The following is a 17,252-nucleotide window of genomic DNA, read 5'->3' as shown; positions in this document are numbered from 1 at the left end:
TGCTGAAATTTCAGGAATTATATCAGAAATCAACTGATGTCTGACCACAGAGAACTCCTGCCGTGTTTACAGTGGTTACATCTGTAATCCGGAGGCTCAAACTGGTAATTAAACCACACGATAAGCATACCACCCATTGGGCTGGTAACAGATGGACATAGTGTCCCTACAGTGACAACCCCTCACCTACAAGTCACCAATCACCAACATTTTCCTAAAAGCATCATATCACAAGTAATAATGACAATGCCAAGGCAGTATTTTTCAGCTTATGTGACATAGCTCCATCAGTAGGTAATAATTACAGTGAGCTAAAAACATGCATCTGTGATAGCACAGGTGCTGTCATGGATGATGAAAACAGTTGGCACCCCAAGGTGGCTAAGCAGTGCAGGAGAGGATGGCTGGATGCAGCTCTAGATTTAGGTATTGCATGGACAAAACAGCACAGGTGTCAAATTCTTGGCAACCCTTGGAAGGGAGAATATCCAGCTACCAGGGCGTTCCCTCTCTCAAAAAGGGCCTTTTGAGGTAGGCACGGGGGTAGAAGTCTGACAATGGGAGAGAAAAGTGATAAATCCCAACTGAAAGTCATCTGTTACTTTATTATAGTATAATTTGCAATAAACAGTGGTGGTGATGATTGCCACAGAGGTGGGTGTTATGGTGAATGTGTCCATGTGAGGCATTTAAACCCCCTAATGAGTTGCTCCAGTGGTAAGTGCTATCTAGCATTACTGCAGGCTCCGTTTCCTCCAAATGTTGCCTTTACGTTCACGGTAATGCTGTGTTTCCATCTTCATATAAATGCACACTCAAAATGAGGGGAGAGTGGTGGTGTTGTAATGCAACGATCAAGTAAAGTGTGCTGTGTGTGAGGAAGAGGAAAAAATCCTGTTCAGTGATTATCATCTATATTTAGACCAGATAAATATGCTTTAATGAGTGCGTTGTTGTTTGGTAACAAACAGAAATCTGATAGAAAATGGGTTGAAACTCCTTTTAGTTTTCATGTAAATTCTAGCAAAGCCACCATGATGACACTCATTTGTTGTTCTCAGTAGCTCTGAATCGGTATCACAACTTGAATGTTAGCATGAATGTCTTGATGCATTCTCAATCATCCAGGAAAGTAAATCTCCAAAAAGTTGATTCTGTTCATCTGGACGTAGCGTTTTGTGGGAGAAACGTTTCGTCACTCATCCAAGTGACTTCTTCAGTCTCAGCTGACTGCAGGTTTCCCCAATCTTATAAACAGTACATTTGCATAATGACTGAAACCAGCCCACTGAAGGAACAATGGGGTTGGGAGGTCAGTTTCTTAATCTTAATTATGCAAATTCTCATGACCATTGATCAACAACCACTGACCAAAACCCACTGATCAATGACCATGAGTACCATTCACAGAGAGTTGGGGAATGGCTGCAATCACAGTATTGTAAGATGGCGAAATATGTACCCTTAGGCCCCCTCCTCGATTCAGAGATGGTCTTTCCCTTTTCACGTAAATGGCCTCCTTGACTCCACGCTCAAACCAGCATTCCTCCCTGTCCAAGATGTGTACATCCACATCCTTGAAAGAGTGTCCACTGACCTGTAGGTGTGAATAGACTGCAGAGTCCTGGCCTGACGAGGTGGCTCTTCTGTGTTGTGCCATCCGCTTCGCCAGAGGTTGTTTGGTTTCCCCGATGTATAAATCCTGGCAATCCTCCTGGCACTTAACAGCGTACACTATGTTACTCTGTTTGTGTCGGGGGACCCGATCCTTGGGGTGGACCAGTTTTTGGCGCAGCGTGTTTTGGGGTTTAAAAGCCACAGAGACCCGGTGTTTAGAAAAAAATGCGTCTCAACTGCTCCGATACTCCTGACACATATGGGATCACTACAGGTTTTCGCTTGGGCAGCAATTGTCCTTCCCTCTTTGATCGGCTGGAGCTTTCTTTAAGCGTCTTTCCAGCTTTGACAAAAGTCCAGCTGGGATAACCACATTTACTCAGGGCCTTCTTGATGTGCCGTTCTTCTGCCTCCCTGGCCGCTGTGTCAGTGGGGATGGTGTTTGCTCTGTGTTGTAGCGTCCTAATGACACCCAGTTTGTGCTCCAGTGGATGATGAGAGTCAAACCTTTAATACTGATCCGTATGTGTAGGTTTAAGGTGCAGATTAAGGAACTGACCTCCCAGCCCATTGTTCCTTCAGTGGGCCGGTTTCAGTCATTATGCAAATATACTGTTTATAAGATTGGGGAAACCTGCAGTCAGCTGAGACTGAAGAAGTCACTTGGATGAGTGACGAAACGTTTCTCCCACAAAACGCTACGTCCAGATGAACAGAATCAACTTTTTGGAGAGTTAGCATAAATGTTTTCACTCCAGTTGACTGCTTGTAATTAAGATTATATAGTATCACACGAATGGCGTTTTCCACCAAATCAAATGTTAAAATCCTCAGTTTAAAAACACCAACTTGTGGTGCCTCTCTAAGAAGAAACACATTCTGGAGGGGTCCTATGAGGTCATCACACGCTGATCGACCACCACATCAAATTATTTCAGCCACTAGTATTATAGAAGTCCCTGTGAGAAATTCAATTACAATCAATTACTCTAAAGTTAACCAAAACCAAACTCCAAATCAGTTTTTCCTGTAAAAATGTGTCAATTTACATCATAATATCTTACAAAAAAAAAAAAAAAAAAAAAAAAAAGCAAACACATTTGGACCACAGCCACACACTTTCATCTCCCATCAACAATCCATCTAATCTGGTTTGGTTTCCAAATACCCCAGGCAGCATTACCTGGTAGACTCTTGGCCACATTTATACTTTTCTCTTGCAGAGCTCTGACACAGCATTTCTCTGATTCCCACAAGTACACGATGTACTTTAAAGACAAGAAGAGCTAACTAAAAGTTGTGTATGTGTTGCCCTAGAAGCACAAGACACTACCCGATGAGCTACTGCTATTAGCTTATATTAACAGCAATAGATTTAAAAAAAATACCACAGGAACAGACTCATTGAACTACATGAAACATGGATATATGCACATTTCAGCTTCATATATTCTTTGCACAAAGATGATGCTTAAAGACCTAGCTTTAAAAAATGTCATTACATTTGGACACTTTTTTGGAGGGAGTTTATTTTGTCCATATTGTGATTTTTGTTTCCACAAGCAGACAATCAGCTTACAGAAGATTAAAGGAAAACAGGGATGCTCTCACTTCTAAACAGCTCTCAAAGATGGAGCACAGCTTGTCCTGTGCCCGACACGTTTTTGCTTCGTCACTGCTGCGAGCCTGCGCACCCTCCCCCACCTTTGTCCAACCAGCTCAAAAAGCTGGAGCTGACAGGCATGCGCGCATACGCCTCCGTGCATTTACCAAATATAAATGTCAGAGTTGATAGCACATGAAACATCAAGATAACAATAATAACCAAAACAGTATCAGCTATGATATCAGCTACTGTAGCAGCCAACGAGACAGCCGTGGCAAGGCAGATTAGCAGCGTGCATGTGGAGGGAATAATGCACAGTTGCTTTTTCCAAGTTTTACTTCTCTGGGGAAAGCATGTGTGAAAACAGTCCTGCATGTATGCAAATGGAAACAGGACAGAATAGGTAGACAAAGTGAAAGAGACATTGGCACAGTGTTCATGAATAAATGTCTGGTTTCCATGGATACGACAGCCTCTTTTTAGAGGCCCTTTCACCCAAAAGCTTTTTCTAACAACTTGCTGTCCTTACTCACCAGATTATTTACTTAATCTGACTGGTGCTTTGTCCCAGAGTTTTTCAGATTAGAGAAGCACTACAGGATGCCAGGTGACCTACTGAATATGTGGACAACACGCACTTACATCTCTGCTTTTAACTGTTCAGTCATTTGCCGTGTTGGACATGATAAATATATTAAACGATGATTCTAAATAAAAAAGCGAGGGGAAAAAGGACGAAAATGACTGCAGGCAGAGGGTGCAGAGACAGGGCAGAATGAAAAACATTTTATATAAACATTAAAAATAACCAGGCCAAAGATATTTTTCTGAGTAGAGCTAGGGAGCAGATTCTAAGTAAAAAAGTCAAGATCAAAGATGGCAGACTATGACAAATCTCTCTAAATACATTTCTTTCTCCTTGTCCTGTTGCCGCCTACATTAATGTTCAATCGATCACTGTGTTCTAAACAATCAATCCCATTTTTGTGTTATAACTGGGCAGTACTCCAAGTACTGAAAAAAATTAACTGGGCAGGGTTTTCTTTACGTGAATAGAATTCATCCAAAATGCACAAAGTTGGAGTAACACTTTGTAGCACAGTAAGAACAAATCGATCAAGCGAACAGCGAGTTAAAGCAAAAGCATGAACCGATGGCCCTGACAGTCTAGGTGTCTGATGGCTCTGATGTCTTGCGAGGGACATGTTGGTGTTCTGGTTTAGACACACTGACAGGACAAGTCACTGCTAATCTATAAAAAAGTCCTCCTGTGTGGACCATTAACATATTAAGTGATTTGTTTGTTGCACTTTACTTTGTGGTATTTGCCCTACTTATCAACCAGTGGTATCTGTCACTCAAACTGGTAGACAAGTCGACTGACTGCCTTCAAGTTGAAAATTTAACTTTCACATTTAACTGTCACTTTGCCCGTTGCCTCTTGAAGATGGTGCAGTTGATCAACATTCCACAGTCTCTTGTCACTATCTGTATGGACGCCCCTTAAACATTTCTATCCTCTTCCAGGAAGACAATGCCCATATCCACAGGACATGAGGCATCACTGAATGGTTTGACTTTCAAAACACCAAATGAGGAAAAGGGTTATGGTGGCAAAAGCCCTTACTGAGACACCTTTGTGTTAGTTTTCCCTTTAACTCTTTACCCCTTGAAAGTCTTCCAGGAGTAACCCTTGAAGGTCTGTTTTGAACTGAGTGGTTTCTGCCATATTTCAGGCCTGTCTTTAAAACAGAATGACTGGGTGTCATTCTGTTTTATTTCTGGCATCAGAAATGAGTTGTTTTCCGCCTATGTATCTACCTTAGGAAAAGCCTGGAAAATATTCTAATGATCATCAAACCACGTCTTTATTCATACATACTGGAGTGTCAAAACTCATTATTTAGGGTACAGAGGTGGTTGTCTATATTGGTGAAACACGAAGCAATATAATAAACTGGCTGGCATTATCCCAAAAAAGGTTTGCATAAACGTTCACATAGGTTAGTACAGACTTTGGTTTGGTATGGCTATACTGAGACAACAAATACAAATTAAGTACCTTTCCTTTCAATAACTTGCTACGCACTTTGCTTTTTTTCCCCAGTCCCTCATCTCTGTTGTGTTGTCTTCCTCGGGGGTCATAACACAAAGTCTGTTTACCGTTTATTTCCACCTTGGCATTAGGCAGAGAGTTAGCATACAGCCTGATACAGCCTAAAGGCACATCCCCCAATAAGCTTTTGGCTATACTTACACTGCTGATTTATTTAACTAGTGGGAATAATAGAATCTGAGTCATGGAAAAATCTTATCCAATTCAATTATATGTTTATAGTTCCATTTACTGCAGACAACATTGCACATTGTACATTAGAATAGTAACTGAAGATGCCCCCGCAACTGTGGGATCACAACAATGGTGGCCATGATGAAAATGATGGAGCCTCCTTCCACAGGAGAAGACTGACAGCGCTCTGATCCACTTAAGCAACAAAGGATGGGGATACTAAATTATACAGACACTGACGCAGGAGAAGTGCCGACTCAGCTGCGTCACAGACATATTGGAGAGAGATCATAAATTGCGGAATGCCTGGCTACATCTGTTCACAGAGAAAGGAGAGGGAGAATGAGCAGCTGCACTCTTCCTACCTGACAGCTTTTCAAACAAAGCTTTCTTTAAGAAAAACTGTGACAATATAATTTTCGCCAGTATTATTAAAATCTTTTTTGGAATCTGTATTGTATAAAGAAACAGAGGAATAGCTTGATAAATCTCTAGGTGAAATATATGTGATAATCCTGAAAGGATCTCAGCATGCCAGTCCTCTACTGTGGCTGAACCATCTGAAACACTATGGATCACTATGAAATACTAGTACAGACTTGCATGTGTCCCAGAGGCTAGAAATGTCTCATTTTCATATTTCATAGTCCCCAAAACTTTCAAAAGGTTCACATTTGTAGTTTTTGAAGAAAAATATTTTGTTCAACTTGTCATTTCCATGAAAGTTTTTGAAATACATCTTTCCCTCTAGATGTGTTATATACCTGCAAAACTACTGATGCTTTCTTGGTGCTAAGTAACATTTTTTATATTATATTATATTATAAAACATGGAAGGGCTAAAATTTCACTGATTCTTTTATCGACCACATACTCAAAGCGTGATAGCTGAAAGAATGCTAGCTTTATAATTTGCGAGTAATTAAGTTTCACCGAGTGGTGAAAACAAACATGTTCACCTATGAATTCACAAGATTAATGATTATTTTCACCACCTGTATTTCCTTTGCTGTTTTCTTTTAAATATCCTTTAAAAAGTTTCATCACCTGTTCCTCTGATAATGTCTCTGGCCAAAGCAGCTGGCTCTTGATCTGCCCATTTTGTATGGGAAGAAAATAAAATCCAAAACCCCCTTTTATGTGAGCATGAAACAGAAAGTCTGAGTTAACAAAGAAAGTTGATAACTACTGTCCTCATACTAGTGACAAAATAGCTAACACAAAGAAAGTCTGGCTATGGAAAGTCTGCTGGCTTCAAAGGTAAGTGTCATTTTTTTAACAATGTATATCTCAAATTACCGGCATGTATGAAGATGTTGTTGTTTTTTTTAATTTACTGGGTATCTTACCAGACATTGTTTATATCAGCCTCAAAAAATGAACTTTAGGTGGCTACTAACATGGGACTCTTGGCAGGAAAGTGTGATTTGATTTAATGCGTAGTTGAAAAGCTGACCTCCTGAAGGTTAGTAGTTAATGGCCACATTGTACTGCCTGTGCTCATTACCTGCTAACCTTGAGGGGGTCAGAGGTCAACATCCTTGGTTGTCAACCCTTTCTTTACCATCTCAAGGCATAAACAAAAACAAACACCTGTTCTACATGCCTCTTCCTCATAGCCCATGTACATCCTAACTCAAAGCAGGACCTTCACTGCAGTGAACACTTTGGTGCTCCGGGACTGCAACAGTGAATGCATGAAAACATCTTACCCATCCTAGTCCCGGCAGCTCCCCACCCCCCCTCTCCTCCCCGTCAGTCAACATACCAGCAGCTCAAAGCTGTCCATCCGACAGAGGTGAATGATGACAGCAATAGAAGCACCTTTTCATCGCCTTGTACTCTAGAACATTCTGAGATAATTCAATTATTTATATCAAGTTACTGCTGTTACTTAATAACTGCAGCGCTCGTGTGTCGAGCAGCACCCCCACCCTCCACTACCTGGAAGGGAGGCAGAAACACACAGGCGGATGAGATAGAGAGAGGAGGGCCCTAAAACACACCCATCGGAAACAAATGAAACACTTACAAAGCAGTTGAGCATGGAGCAGGACACCTTTACTGCGAGGCTCATGTCGAGGAAAGGCAGGACTGTGCCTGAATGACACGCAGCCTAAGGAGGAGCAGCACGACCAGAGCACGAGGAGCCGGCATAACCATTCTTCTCCTGAGCCTCTCCACCCTTCGTTTGCTTCGACCCCCTCTGCCTGCCACCCCGCTTCCCACCCCCCCGCAGCTTTTGCAGGTTTGCCCCTTATCTAGAGGTTCTGTGGGACAACACAGCAGCCCTGGCTCTAAGTCAGGATCCCACCCCCCCCCCCCCCCCCACCACTCCCAGAAAGGGGTGCACGCTGGTGTCTGAAGACAGCCCCTGTTGCACTGCTGGCAAAAAGGATGATAGTCCATAAAAAAAAAAATTGGAAAAACTGTACAGAGAGGCGCAGCAGTCCAGTGGATCAGCTGAGTTACAAGTGAGACAAAAGCAGAAGAGTTGAAATGACTGCAGATGTGCCCAGCGATGTGGATGAGGGGAAACTGTGAGAAGAGAAAACAGGAGAGAAAGGAAGACGGAGGGAACTGCCTGATGCTAAGCTCCACCCTCTGCATGCGCATCTACCTCCCTCCCTCCCTCTCTCACATTCGCATTTCTCCCCATCTCCTTCTCATCTCTTCCTCTTCCCCCCACCTCCTCCTTGTTCACCCTTCACCGACATCCCTTCAGAAATATGCTTCTCCCTCAGCAACAAGGTGGTAAAGCCTCGAGTGCATCGCTGACCACCAGAAGATGCTCCGATTGCCACTGACTGCAGTACGCTGTGGCTCAAACACACACAGTTTACTGATAGCTGTATGTGCAAAAAATGCCCCCAAAAAAAGAATGCACAACCTGAAGCCAACAACAGAGAGACAGAACGCATCCCACTGTTGGGACAGTATCCCACCACAAAATGGTCACACTAGCAGCTACTGATGTAGCGCAGAAGGCAAATACGTGGCAGAGAACAGAGGGAGGGAGGGCAACAAGAAGAGACGGTGGATGCAGAGATTGCTGGTGACACAGCATTTTACAGACATTCTTCCCCACTTCCGAGTGTCATTGTCACATTATCCTGAAACAATTTTAGATACTATAAATCCTGCACGTCACTGTATCATATCAAGGAAGGACACTGATTGCACATACACTTCTAGGCGAGACGTAGCTCTTCCTCCCTCTTACTCCAACCTCCTTCCTGTTAGAGTCGTGACAGCCACTCACCTACAGCTGTATGACCCCACATTACGTAACGCAGTACATGCAGCATAAGCTAAACACAGCACTATTAAATAGGATTAATTTCACCAGCAAAAGGTGCTGCCTCATTTTAACAGGATGAATTTCCACATGGGGGTAAATGTTTATTGCCCTTAAGTGCAATTTGTGTAAAGAAACCATCAACACAAGTGTATTAAGTGAACTGCTTCAGCTGACAGTGTACAGCTGGTGCAGAGACATAAGTCTTATTCACTGGCTTTACAAAGGAAGTTAAATCAATGCTGAAACCGTGGATCATGGGGTCCACACATTTACATATGCCTGGATATTGGATGGATATAACTGAAACTAGGAAGCCGGTTGTAATGCAGTGTGCTAGTAGCTACAATATGATCAGGAAGTCTGTATTTTAACAGGGAGGTATCCCTAATATTGTTACGTTTGCACCCATGCAGTTCTAACCCATTTATAAACACAGAAGGCCATTTTCACAGGCAGCTTCATAAAACTATAGATGCAATCCTGTATACACTGTGTGTACATATATAGAATATGTACTTTAAATTTGTTTACTTTCTGCCTTGAGAACATAATTTTGATAACAGTGGATTGCGTCCTAATATCAGTGAGAGAATGCAGCCTGAAATGCATCTGCAGCAAATACATGTCCTTGGCTCTGGGTCATTGCATGGTCAACATTTCTCGTGCTTAAGCACCACTTAATGTTAGATTTTGATTATCTCTCTACCAAGAGAACAACATAGTTCTAGGCTTTTAAAAGCAGAGAGTAAAGTATGCTGTCTGCAACAGTTAGTGGCGAGAACTTGAACCTCAGAGGCAGAAGTAGGGCTTACAACTGCCATGCTGACACCTGCTAGGTTTTGAATTGTTCTAAGCGTTACCATTTGGAATCCTTTTATCCAAATGTGAACACTGAGGAGAAGCTTCTCCTAAGGATGCTTGCGTCTCCTTCCAGCAGACAGAACTCAGCTGTTTATGAGGCATGAATACATATTTCAGGAATACAATGACTGACATGGACTTGAGCTGATGAACATTCAGGATTCATTCAGGATTCAGAAGACTTTATTTATCCCGAAGGGGCAATTAAGAGACTGACTTTCCCGATCGTGCATACAATACACAAACATCACATTGGGGAGACAGGTCAGGCTAGGTAGCTGGCCGGTCAGCCGTACGAGCAGCGGCCCGGAACCTAACAACAATGGAAAATGCACAACATGAGGAAAGTCGAGGAGAAAAGAAGAACTGCCCCCAGACTGCGTTCCAACAGGGAGTGAGTGTAGGTCTGTGTCAGTGTACATGCGTATATGTGCGTGTGTGTGTGTTCCGTGTTCAACCGAGAGAAAGTGTCCCTTCACCCGGTTAAGCAAAAGTCAACAATCTTCGGTAGACGCGGGTGACCTTGAATGAGGAGGGAGAGAGTCATAACAAACAGTCTTATTATCTAGGGAGAATTGTTATTCCCAAGCTTTTGCCTTGAGCATCCAGGGGGGCCACATGAGATGAAGATGGTAGTTGTTTTGGTTAGTGCGAACAAACTGCTTCCAATTTGATCTAATGTCCGTCACTGGCCACCAGGTCTCTCAATTCCCGTTGTTCTTCTTCAAGATGTTATCCATATAGCAGAGCCATGAGCTTCTCAAAGATCTTATCCATATTGTGTTAAAAAAAAAAAAAAAAAAAAAAAAATAGTCTGAGCACTCACAGCCCTGCCCATCGTCTATCATGTCGGGCAGCCTTGTGGGATTTTGAACAGCTGTAGCCACTTCTTATTCTTCGATAAGCCAGGTCCGAGCCAGCTCCAATCAGCCAGAACTCTGTTACTGTAGTTCAGAATTGGTAGATGTCGTTCAAAGTCCTCCATCGAGAGTGTTGCCAGACACACGACGCAACCGACCATCGAGTATCTGGCAGCAAATGTCTCCGTAGGACAATCGGGCTCTCCCAAGCCCAGGAGGGTGTCAATTCCGTTAAGGGACCAGTTGATCAAATCCGTAATTCTTCTTTATGTTTCTAGAGAACAAGTCTGGGAGACTCTCTTAGGGTTAGAGAATAAGTGAGACTATACAAAAGACATGAGAAGCCAAGCAGGAAAGATAAGGGAGAAGGAGAAAGTGCGACCGCTTCCGTCAAGAGCCAAGGGGGAGAGGTCCAACATGATATTGGAATTAATGCCTAAGGTGATTTCACAGACTTTGACAATGTAGAAACAAGACATTCCCACTTGGATTTCAATCATATTTCCCCTGCACATCAAACAGTTTGGCTTCTTCTGCAAGTCTTTTATAGGAAGAAGATCTCAATGTCCATGACACTGTTTATGCAACAATAGACAAGCTGCCCAAGGTTACATATTAAATCGATCAATGCAGTAGATTATTCTAGGTTATTCTGTTCTATATAGGTCTATAAGATTTATCTAATGTAATGTATACAGTCTGTAGAGACCATGAGAAAGGAAGCAGAGAAGAAGGGATGCAATCTACTTGTGTGCAGAATGGTTTCCATTTCATCACGTTAATGGGAGCATGCATCTGCTGCTATAAGATCCACCTCCATAAATTAAACAAAACCTTACCGAGAACCATTTGCATGTCACTGTTTGAAACTGTGGCCCATTACATTTATTTTCCACCAGTGGAATGAAGAAGTGAAATACAACATTACAGCTAAGCCCAAACACGTGCCCCTCTCACTGTAGCTTTATCACACATTCATGGCTTTGGAGAAGAAGGTGGTACACTCTAGGAGCTACACCAAGTTTTCTGATGTCTGCTTAGCAACTCAGTCTAAAGCGATTTCTTTCCTTTGGCAAAATCCCAATGATTAAGACTTCTCAAGTCTAGGGATGGGTATTGATAAGATTTTCACGATTCAGATTCCGTTTTCGATTCTGTTTAACAATTCGATTCTTTATCGATTCTTTTTTTTATAAAAAAAAAAAAAAAAAAAAAAAAAAAAGGAGAACACCAAGATCAATTAGCTTAGAACTTTGTTTTATATCTTCTCTTTGAACAAGATAGAAATTTAGGAGTAACATGGCCTTACAAACCCAACAGTGAGATCTTAAGAGATCCACAGGCTACGGCTCTTCAATGGGGTGTCACAGGGTCCCCGGGGAAAAAAAAAAAAAAAAATTGTAAATGTAAAATAATAAAATAAATATTCTTCTGTAGCAATAACAAAGTATAACATAAATTATTCTGTAGCAATTACACAAGAATATCCAGTAATGTCCCTGCCTACAATTAAACACATTCACTTACCAAAAATCGGGGGCATCTGCTGTGGCAAATGGGTGCAAGCCTTTTACTACAAACTTAGTCACTGCTCGGTGACATTCGTCTATCCTTAGATCTCTTAGATCAAGTGATCTTTTGCTTTTAGCTGTACCAAGGTTGAGGCTGGTTCATAGAGGTGATCGAGCATTTGCAGTCGTAGCGCCTAAGCTGTGGAATAATTTACCCCTACACATCAGACAGGCTCATACTGTCAATCTTTTTAAATCTTATCTTAAAACGCATTTTTATTTACTGGCTTTTAATACAGCATGAGAGTTATTTGTTATTTGTTAATTCATATTTGGTGTTTGCTTTTAATACTCTAAGTTGTTTTATTATGTATGTTGTATTCTTGTACAGCACTTTGGTCAACGCTCCTGTAATTAAATGTGCTATATAAATAATTAAACTATTAACCAAACTAAACTATCCTAGCCTGAAAGGAGACGCTAACGGTAGACTACAGTGAGAACTGCCAGCATCTGAGCCAGCCAGACTCTGTCTCTCTCATCATGGTCACCTAAATGCACAGTAATGGCAGGTTTTGTAATAAGGCAGATCGTGCTAACATAATATGCACTGTTAGTTGATTATTTACCTGCCGCATTAACGGGAGAGGACGTGCAAACGTTACCGCTGCTGCTGCGTTGAGAATCACGAGTCCAGAGCAGAATTAAAAACACGACATTCATTTAAGGTTATCGCGTGTTTTGTGAGCAAATGCTATTGCACATTCGTAGTGTTTCCTCCCTTAAATGAAATATCTACTTTGCAAGTATTGCAAATTGTTGTCATCCATTCTCGTAAAGTATAACCAAACTTTTGAGCGTTTGAGCCGCTTAGGTACCATGTTTCTTGCCAGGTAAATGACGCTCCGCAACGTGGTGACGTCATTCGGGCGACTGGAATCGATAAGGGAATCGTTTGGGACTTGAATCCCTACTCAAGTCCCAAATAAGTTTGATACCTCATTACCCCTGAGAGTGTAGGGGGCTTTCCCTTTATGAGCTTAGCTGAACTTTAAAGATCTCCAGCTGCTCTGACTCATCATTAAATCTTATATTAGAACTGTAGCATGTACATCTTTGAAAATGTATTTATTTAAAACCTGGTTATTTTTTGACTGGCAATATCTAAATGAAAAAAAAAAAAAAAAGCATATACAACCAAGAGTTTTGAATCATCAGTTCACTGAGCAGGTTGTGAAGCTCTTTTTAGTTCATTTATGGCCATTTAAAAAAAAAAAAAAAAAAAAAAAAAAATGTATTTAGGATCACTACTGACTAATGTATCATTAACTGGTCCAGAGTCCAAATACTGAGCTATAAATTCTCTCCCTCTGCTTGTCCAGTACTGGCTGAACCAGCCGTAGAAGTGAGCACCAGATTTGGGCTCCTCTGTTTCAGGTTGTATTTTAGGAAAGGAGGTCAGCCACTAACCAATGCAGGGTGTCAGCCTACATGTTGACACACAGCTATAGAAGCAGGATATGAAAAAGACACGAAGCATTGGGAAGGAGGGCCAAATGAAGCTAAATTTTCAGAAATTGAGTATTTCTGTAAATACATGTATGTGTTTGGATGCCTTTCATAGATGTAACCAAAGTACTTGAAATTTAAGTAACAAGTAATTTTTAAGTAGTGAAGCAGTAACAAGAAGGTATGGGGGTTTGGTGTACAGTTAGTGTTTGGAAGTGTGACTTCAGTCAGGACAAGTATTTAGCTCAATATGATCCATTACAAACATTAAAATAATTCATCAGGAATATAAATGTAGGCCGTACATTTCACTGACATTTGTCACTAGAGTAACATCTGACTGGCTGCCAGGCAACATCTTAAATAAGATTGAGCTAAGCAGGCTCTGACGGGAAGTGTTGCGGACACACACACTTGCAAAGCTTTGAACAAAAAATAAAGTTAACAATTATCTGAATGGAATGAAAAGTAGGAATGAGGAACCGGAGACAGCCAGCCAGAATGATTTAACCTAACCAAGATTAGGTTTGAGGCAAAGGTGCCTTCAAGTAGGGCTGCACTCAAATCATTAACAGCCCTCGCTTTAACTACAACCCTAAGTGAGAGCATCATGTGGCTTTCCATAGTGCTGCCACATTAACTTTGCCTTCCAATTGTGCACAAACCTTATATAGTAGCACTACGATGCACGCAGTGTAGGCAGAGTAAAAACAATCCTGCTGTACCTGTTTCCGTGCTCCCATTATCTTGCTAACAATGCAATAGCATGAGTGGACAACAACATGAGCTCAATATTTCCCATTTTGTTTCAGTGGATGGAAAAAAAGCAAGCTCAAGGCTGGGAAGCAATTAAGCACTGCTTCACATAGAGGATTAAAAACAATCATATTACCTGAGGAACAACTGTCTCACAATCCCACCTGAGAATATAACCCTTAGCTCAAAAAGGTAATGATACTCTCATCTGTTCTCCCTAACTGTGGCCACTGGGCAACTTAAAAAGGTCCCATTAATGTAGTTTCTTAACATGCACAGTAACGATTACAATTTCATATTTGATCGAACACTACCATCATGTACACATCTGTAAATCACAGTTGTACTTCAAATACTGCTTAGGCTGATCTGAAACATTCTAGGGTGTGATCATGCCACCTGATAACAGTTTGAGCCTTTGATTACTCATGCAGCGCATACCTCTGACCACACCCAAACCAAGAAGAGGTTAGCTTTCCTATAAATGCATAAACACTCTTCAACCCAAGGCAGTGAAGCTCTGCATCCTCATTTTATGCTCCTGTGGGCACATTGTTTGTTCATCAGCTATGCCATCAATTAAGCCCAGGGCTCCCATAAAAAGGCTGGGAGTTGGGCATCCAGCCACAGTGACATTCTGTGGACCCATTTGACCAGAACCTTGGGATATGTATCCTCCTGTTACACTTCCTATGTCTGTCCCATAAAAGTGGTTCCCATTAGTTTCAAGAGGAATTTGTCACTCATTTGGTTGCTGCTTCCGCTCTTTTAAAGCACCATTTACTCTGAAGCCCATTCACTGCCCGACAAGGCACAAGCAGACGGCCCATCAGGTGACTAAGGGTGTCCTAAATTACTCTCTATGATGGAGCAATTAATTAAAAATAAGAAAAAAAAGGAAAATTACAAATGCATTTTGTATACTGGATACTTAAACTCCTAAAGGTTACGGATCTCCTTAAATTGAGAAGCTCTGCATGTCTTAACATCTGAAAATAATATGCTGTACTCACTAATCAGATTAAATTAGGACTAAAATACACAGTCGCATGGCTCATTTCAAATACATGTAGAACTGTTATCCACAAATAGTCTCAGATCTGTGTTAAATTTTCTGTACTCCAATAGAATTAAAACCCTCAGGCCAACATCTGCAGTGCGATTAGACAAAGAACCGCAAAATGTGAGAATCAGCAAAAACAGATTCAAAACAGAAATTCATGTAGAAACTTGAAGCAGCACAATTCCACCTCCATCTTTTTTATACCAATTACTGTTGTGACTTTACATAACACAAAGAAACCATTTAGTCTCAGTTAAACCACAGAAATGAGTAGCCAATAGTATCCACTAGAGGGCACACAGAAGATAATCAGCATTTACTGAAGTAGACACCTTCACCACTTGGCTACACTAAGAGCATTTTAATCTACATTGAGAGTGAGCATTCAGCTCTTAGAGAACTAAATGCTCATTGCCTTGTTCAGGACTTGTGCTTCTCATATTCTGAAATGCCACATGTAATGCGCTGAGCTCCTTCATGTAAATAGGACGCCAACAGGTTTTAGTGTACTCCAAAACACAGTTGTACGAGGGCCACGTGGCAACAAGCTACATCAAAGACTTGTAACATCTGTTAGGTGCTACATAGCACTTTCATGAAAGCAGAAACACGTAGGACTAAACAACAGGCCAATGAAGCTGGATCCCTGCTGAGAAAACTAGTGTCTGGGCGAGGAAACTCTGTAAGAGGACGATCTACTTTCACCTACCTACTCTAAATAGTGTTCCACAAGTCCCTGTTTAAGACTGGGAAGGGATTTGACACCATATCTCTCCACGGGCACCTTTAAGAACCAGCTGGAGTCACTAATGCACTGGCTTCCTGCACGTAAAACATGCTGAGCTTAGAAATCTGTTGTTTGCAGCAAAATCATTTCAGTTTTACTGCTTCATTGCTATATTTTAGTTTGCAAGTAAATCCTAACAATTTTGTATTTCTGATTGAAAGTGGTCAGAAATGCAAACTGATACAGTATAAAAGGAAATGTCAAAACTTTATTTTTAAGAAACTGGCATTTACAAAACTGCTTTAGCGTTGTGTATTGTTATATGTGTTGCAACAGTCTGTGCTTTGTTTTCGGCTTGCAACCGCATTCTGCCATTTCCTGTGTGAGTATAAAGTCCCAGCTTGCCAGTTTACCATGAAGAAAATCATGTAGGGAGTTTGGCACCTGTTTTAAAAGCAGTCAGGCATCTACAGCAGAGTACATATAAACATATACAATAGTGAGGAGTCAGGAGTGTGATTGGCTCACCATGCTGTCAGCCAGTGCTGTAGACAGTGAGTCTGGGTGTTCCTATTCAGATCCCTCCCTCTCCTCTTGCCTACTGGGCTCTGTCGGGACAGCGATGCCTCCTGCAAACATAAAAAAAAAAACAACAACCTTCAGACTTGTGTGTGGGTGGTTATAATAATAATGGATTGCATTTATATAGCGTTTTTCAAGGCACCCAAAGCGCTTTACAATTCCACTATTCATTCACTCTCACATTCACACACTGGTGGAGGCAAGCTACAGTTGTAGCCACAGCTGCCCTGGGGCGAGGCTGCCATATTGTGCCATCGGCCCCTCTGGCCAACACCAGTAGGTGGGGTAGGGCGGTAGGGTGTCTTGCCTAAGGACACAATGACCAGGACAGAGAGCCCAGGGAACGAACTGGCGACCTTCCGGTTACAGATGCGCTTCCCAACCCCCCGAGCCACAGTCGCCCTGATGGGTTAGGGAATGTGTGCCATGGTGTGAAGGGCTGGATTTCAAACAGTCTTGGACCAAAGTACAGAATAAGGAGCTGGCACTAAAACAATAAACCTGTTGAGGAAGTTGAGTACGGATATACTTTTATTTTACAGAAATGACTCAACACAAACCCAAGAGTT

The 17,252-nt window shown here is 41.7% G+C and overlaps 1 protein-coding gene across 4 annotated transcripts in view; it reads right to left on the bottom strand.

The window, feature by feature from the left end:
• Nucleotides 1-17,252, bottom strand: part of mtmr4 (myotubularin related protein 4) — a 43,070-nt gene that overhangs the window by 20,173 nt on the left and 5,645 nt on the right. For 2 of the 4 annotated variants that reach the window (XM_040014604.1, XM_040014603.1), the window contains exon 2: nt 16,630-16,730. In XM_040014604.1, the coding sequence (XP_039870538.1) occupies nt 16,630-16,632 (3 nt within the window). In that variant the 5' untranslated portion in view covers nt 16,633-16,730. Of the gene's footprint in view, nt 1-7,545; nt 7,709-16,629; nt 16,731-17,252 lie in introns of those variants that run through there. The other 2 variants (XM_040014602.1, XM_040014601.1) reach the window with 2 other exon arrangements.

Source organism: Simochromis diagramma, unplaced genomic scaffold, assembly GCF_900408965.1.
Source record: "Simochromis diagramma unplaced genomic scaffold, fSimDia1.1 OVJJ01000676.1, whole genome shotgun sequence".
Lineage (NCBI taxonomy): Eukaryota > Metazoa > Chordata > Actinopteri > Cichliformes > Cichlidae > Simochromis > Simochromis diagramma.
This window is presented reverse-complemented; position numbering and strand designations above follow the sequence as displayed.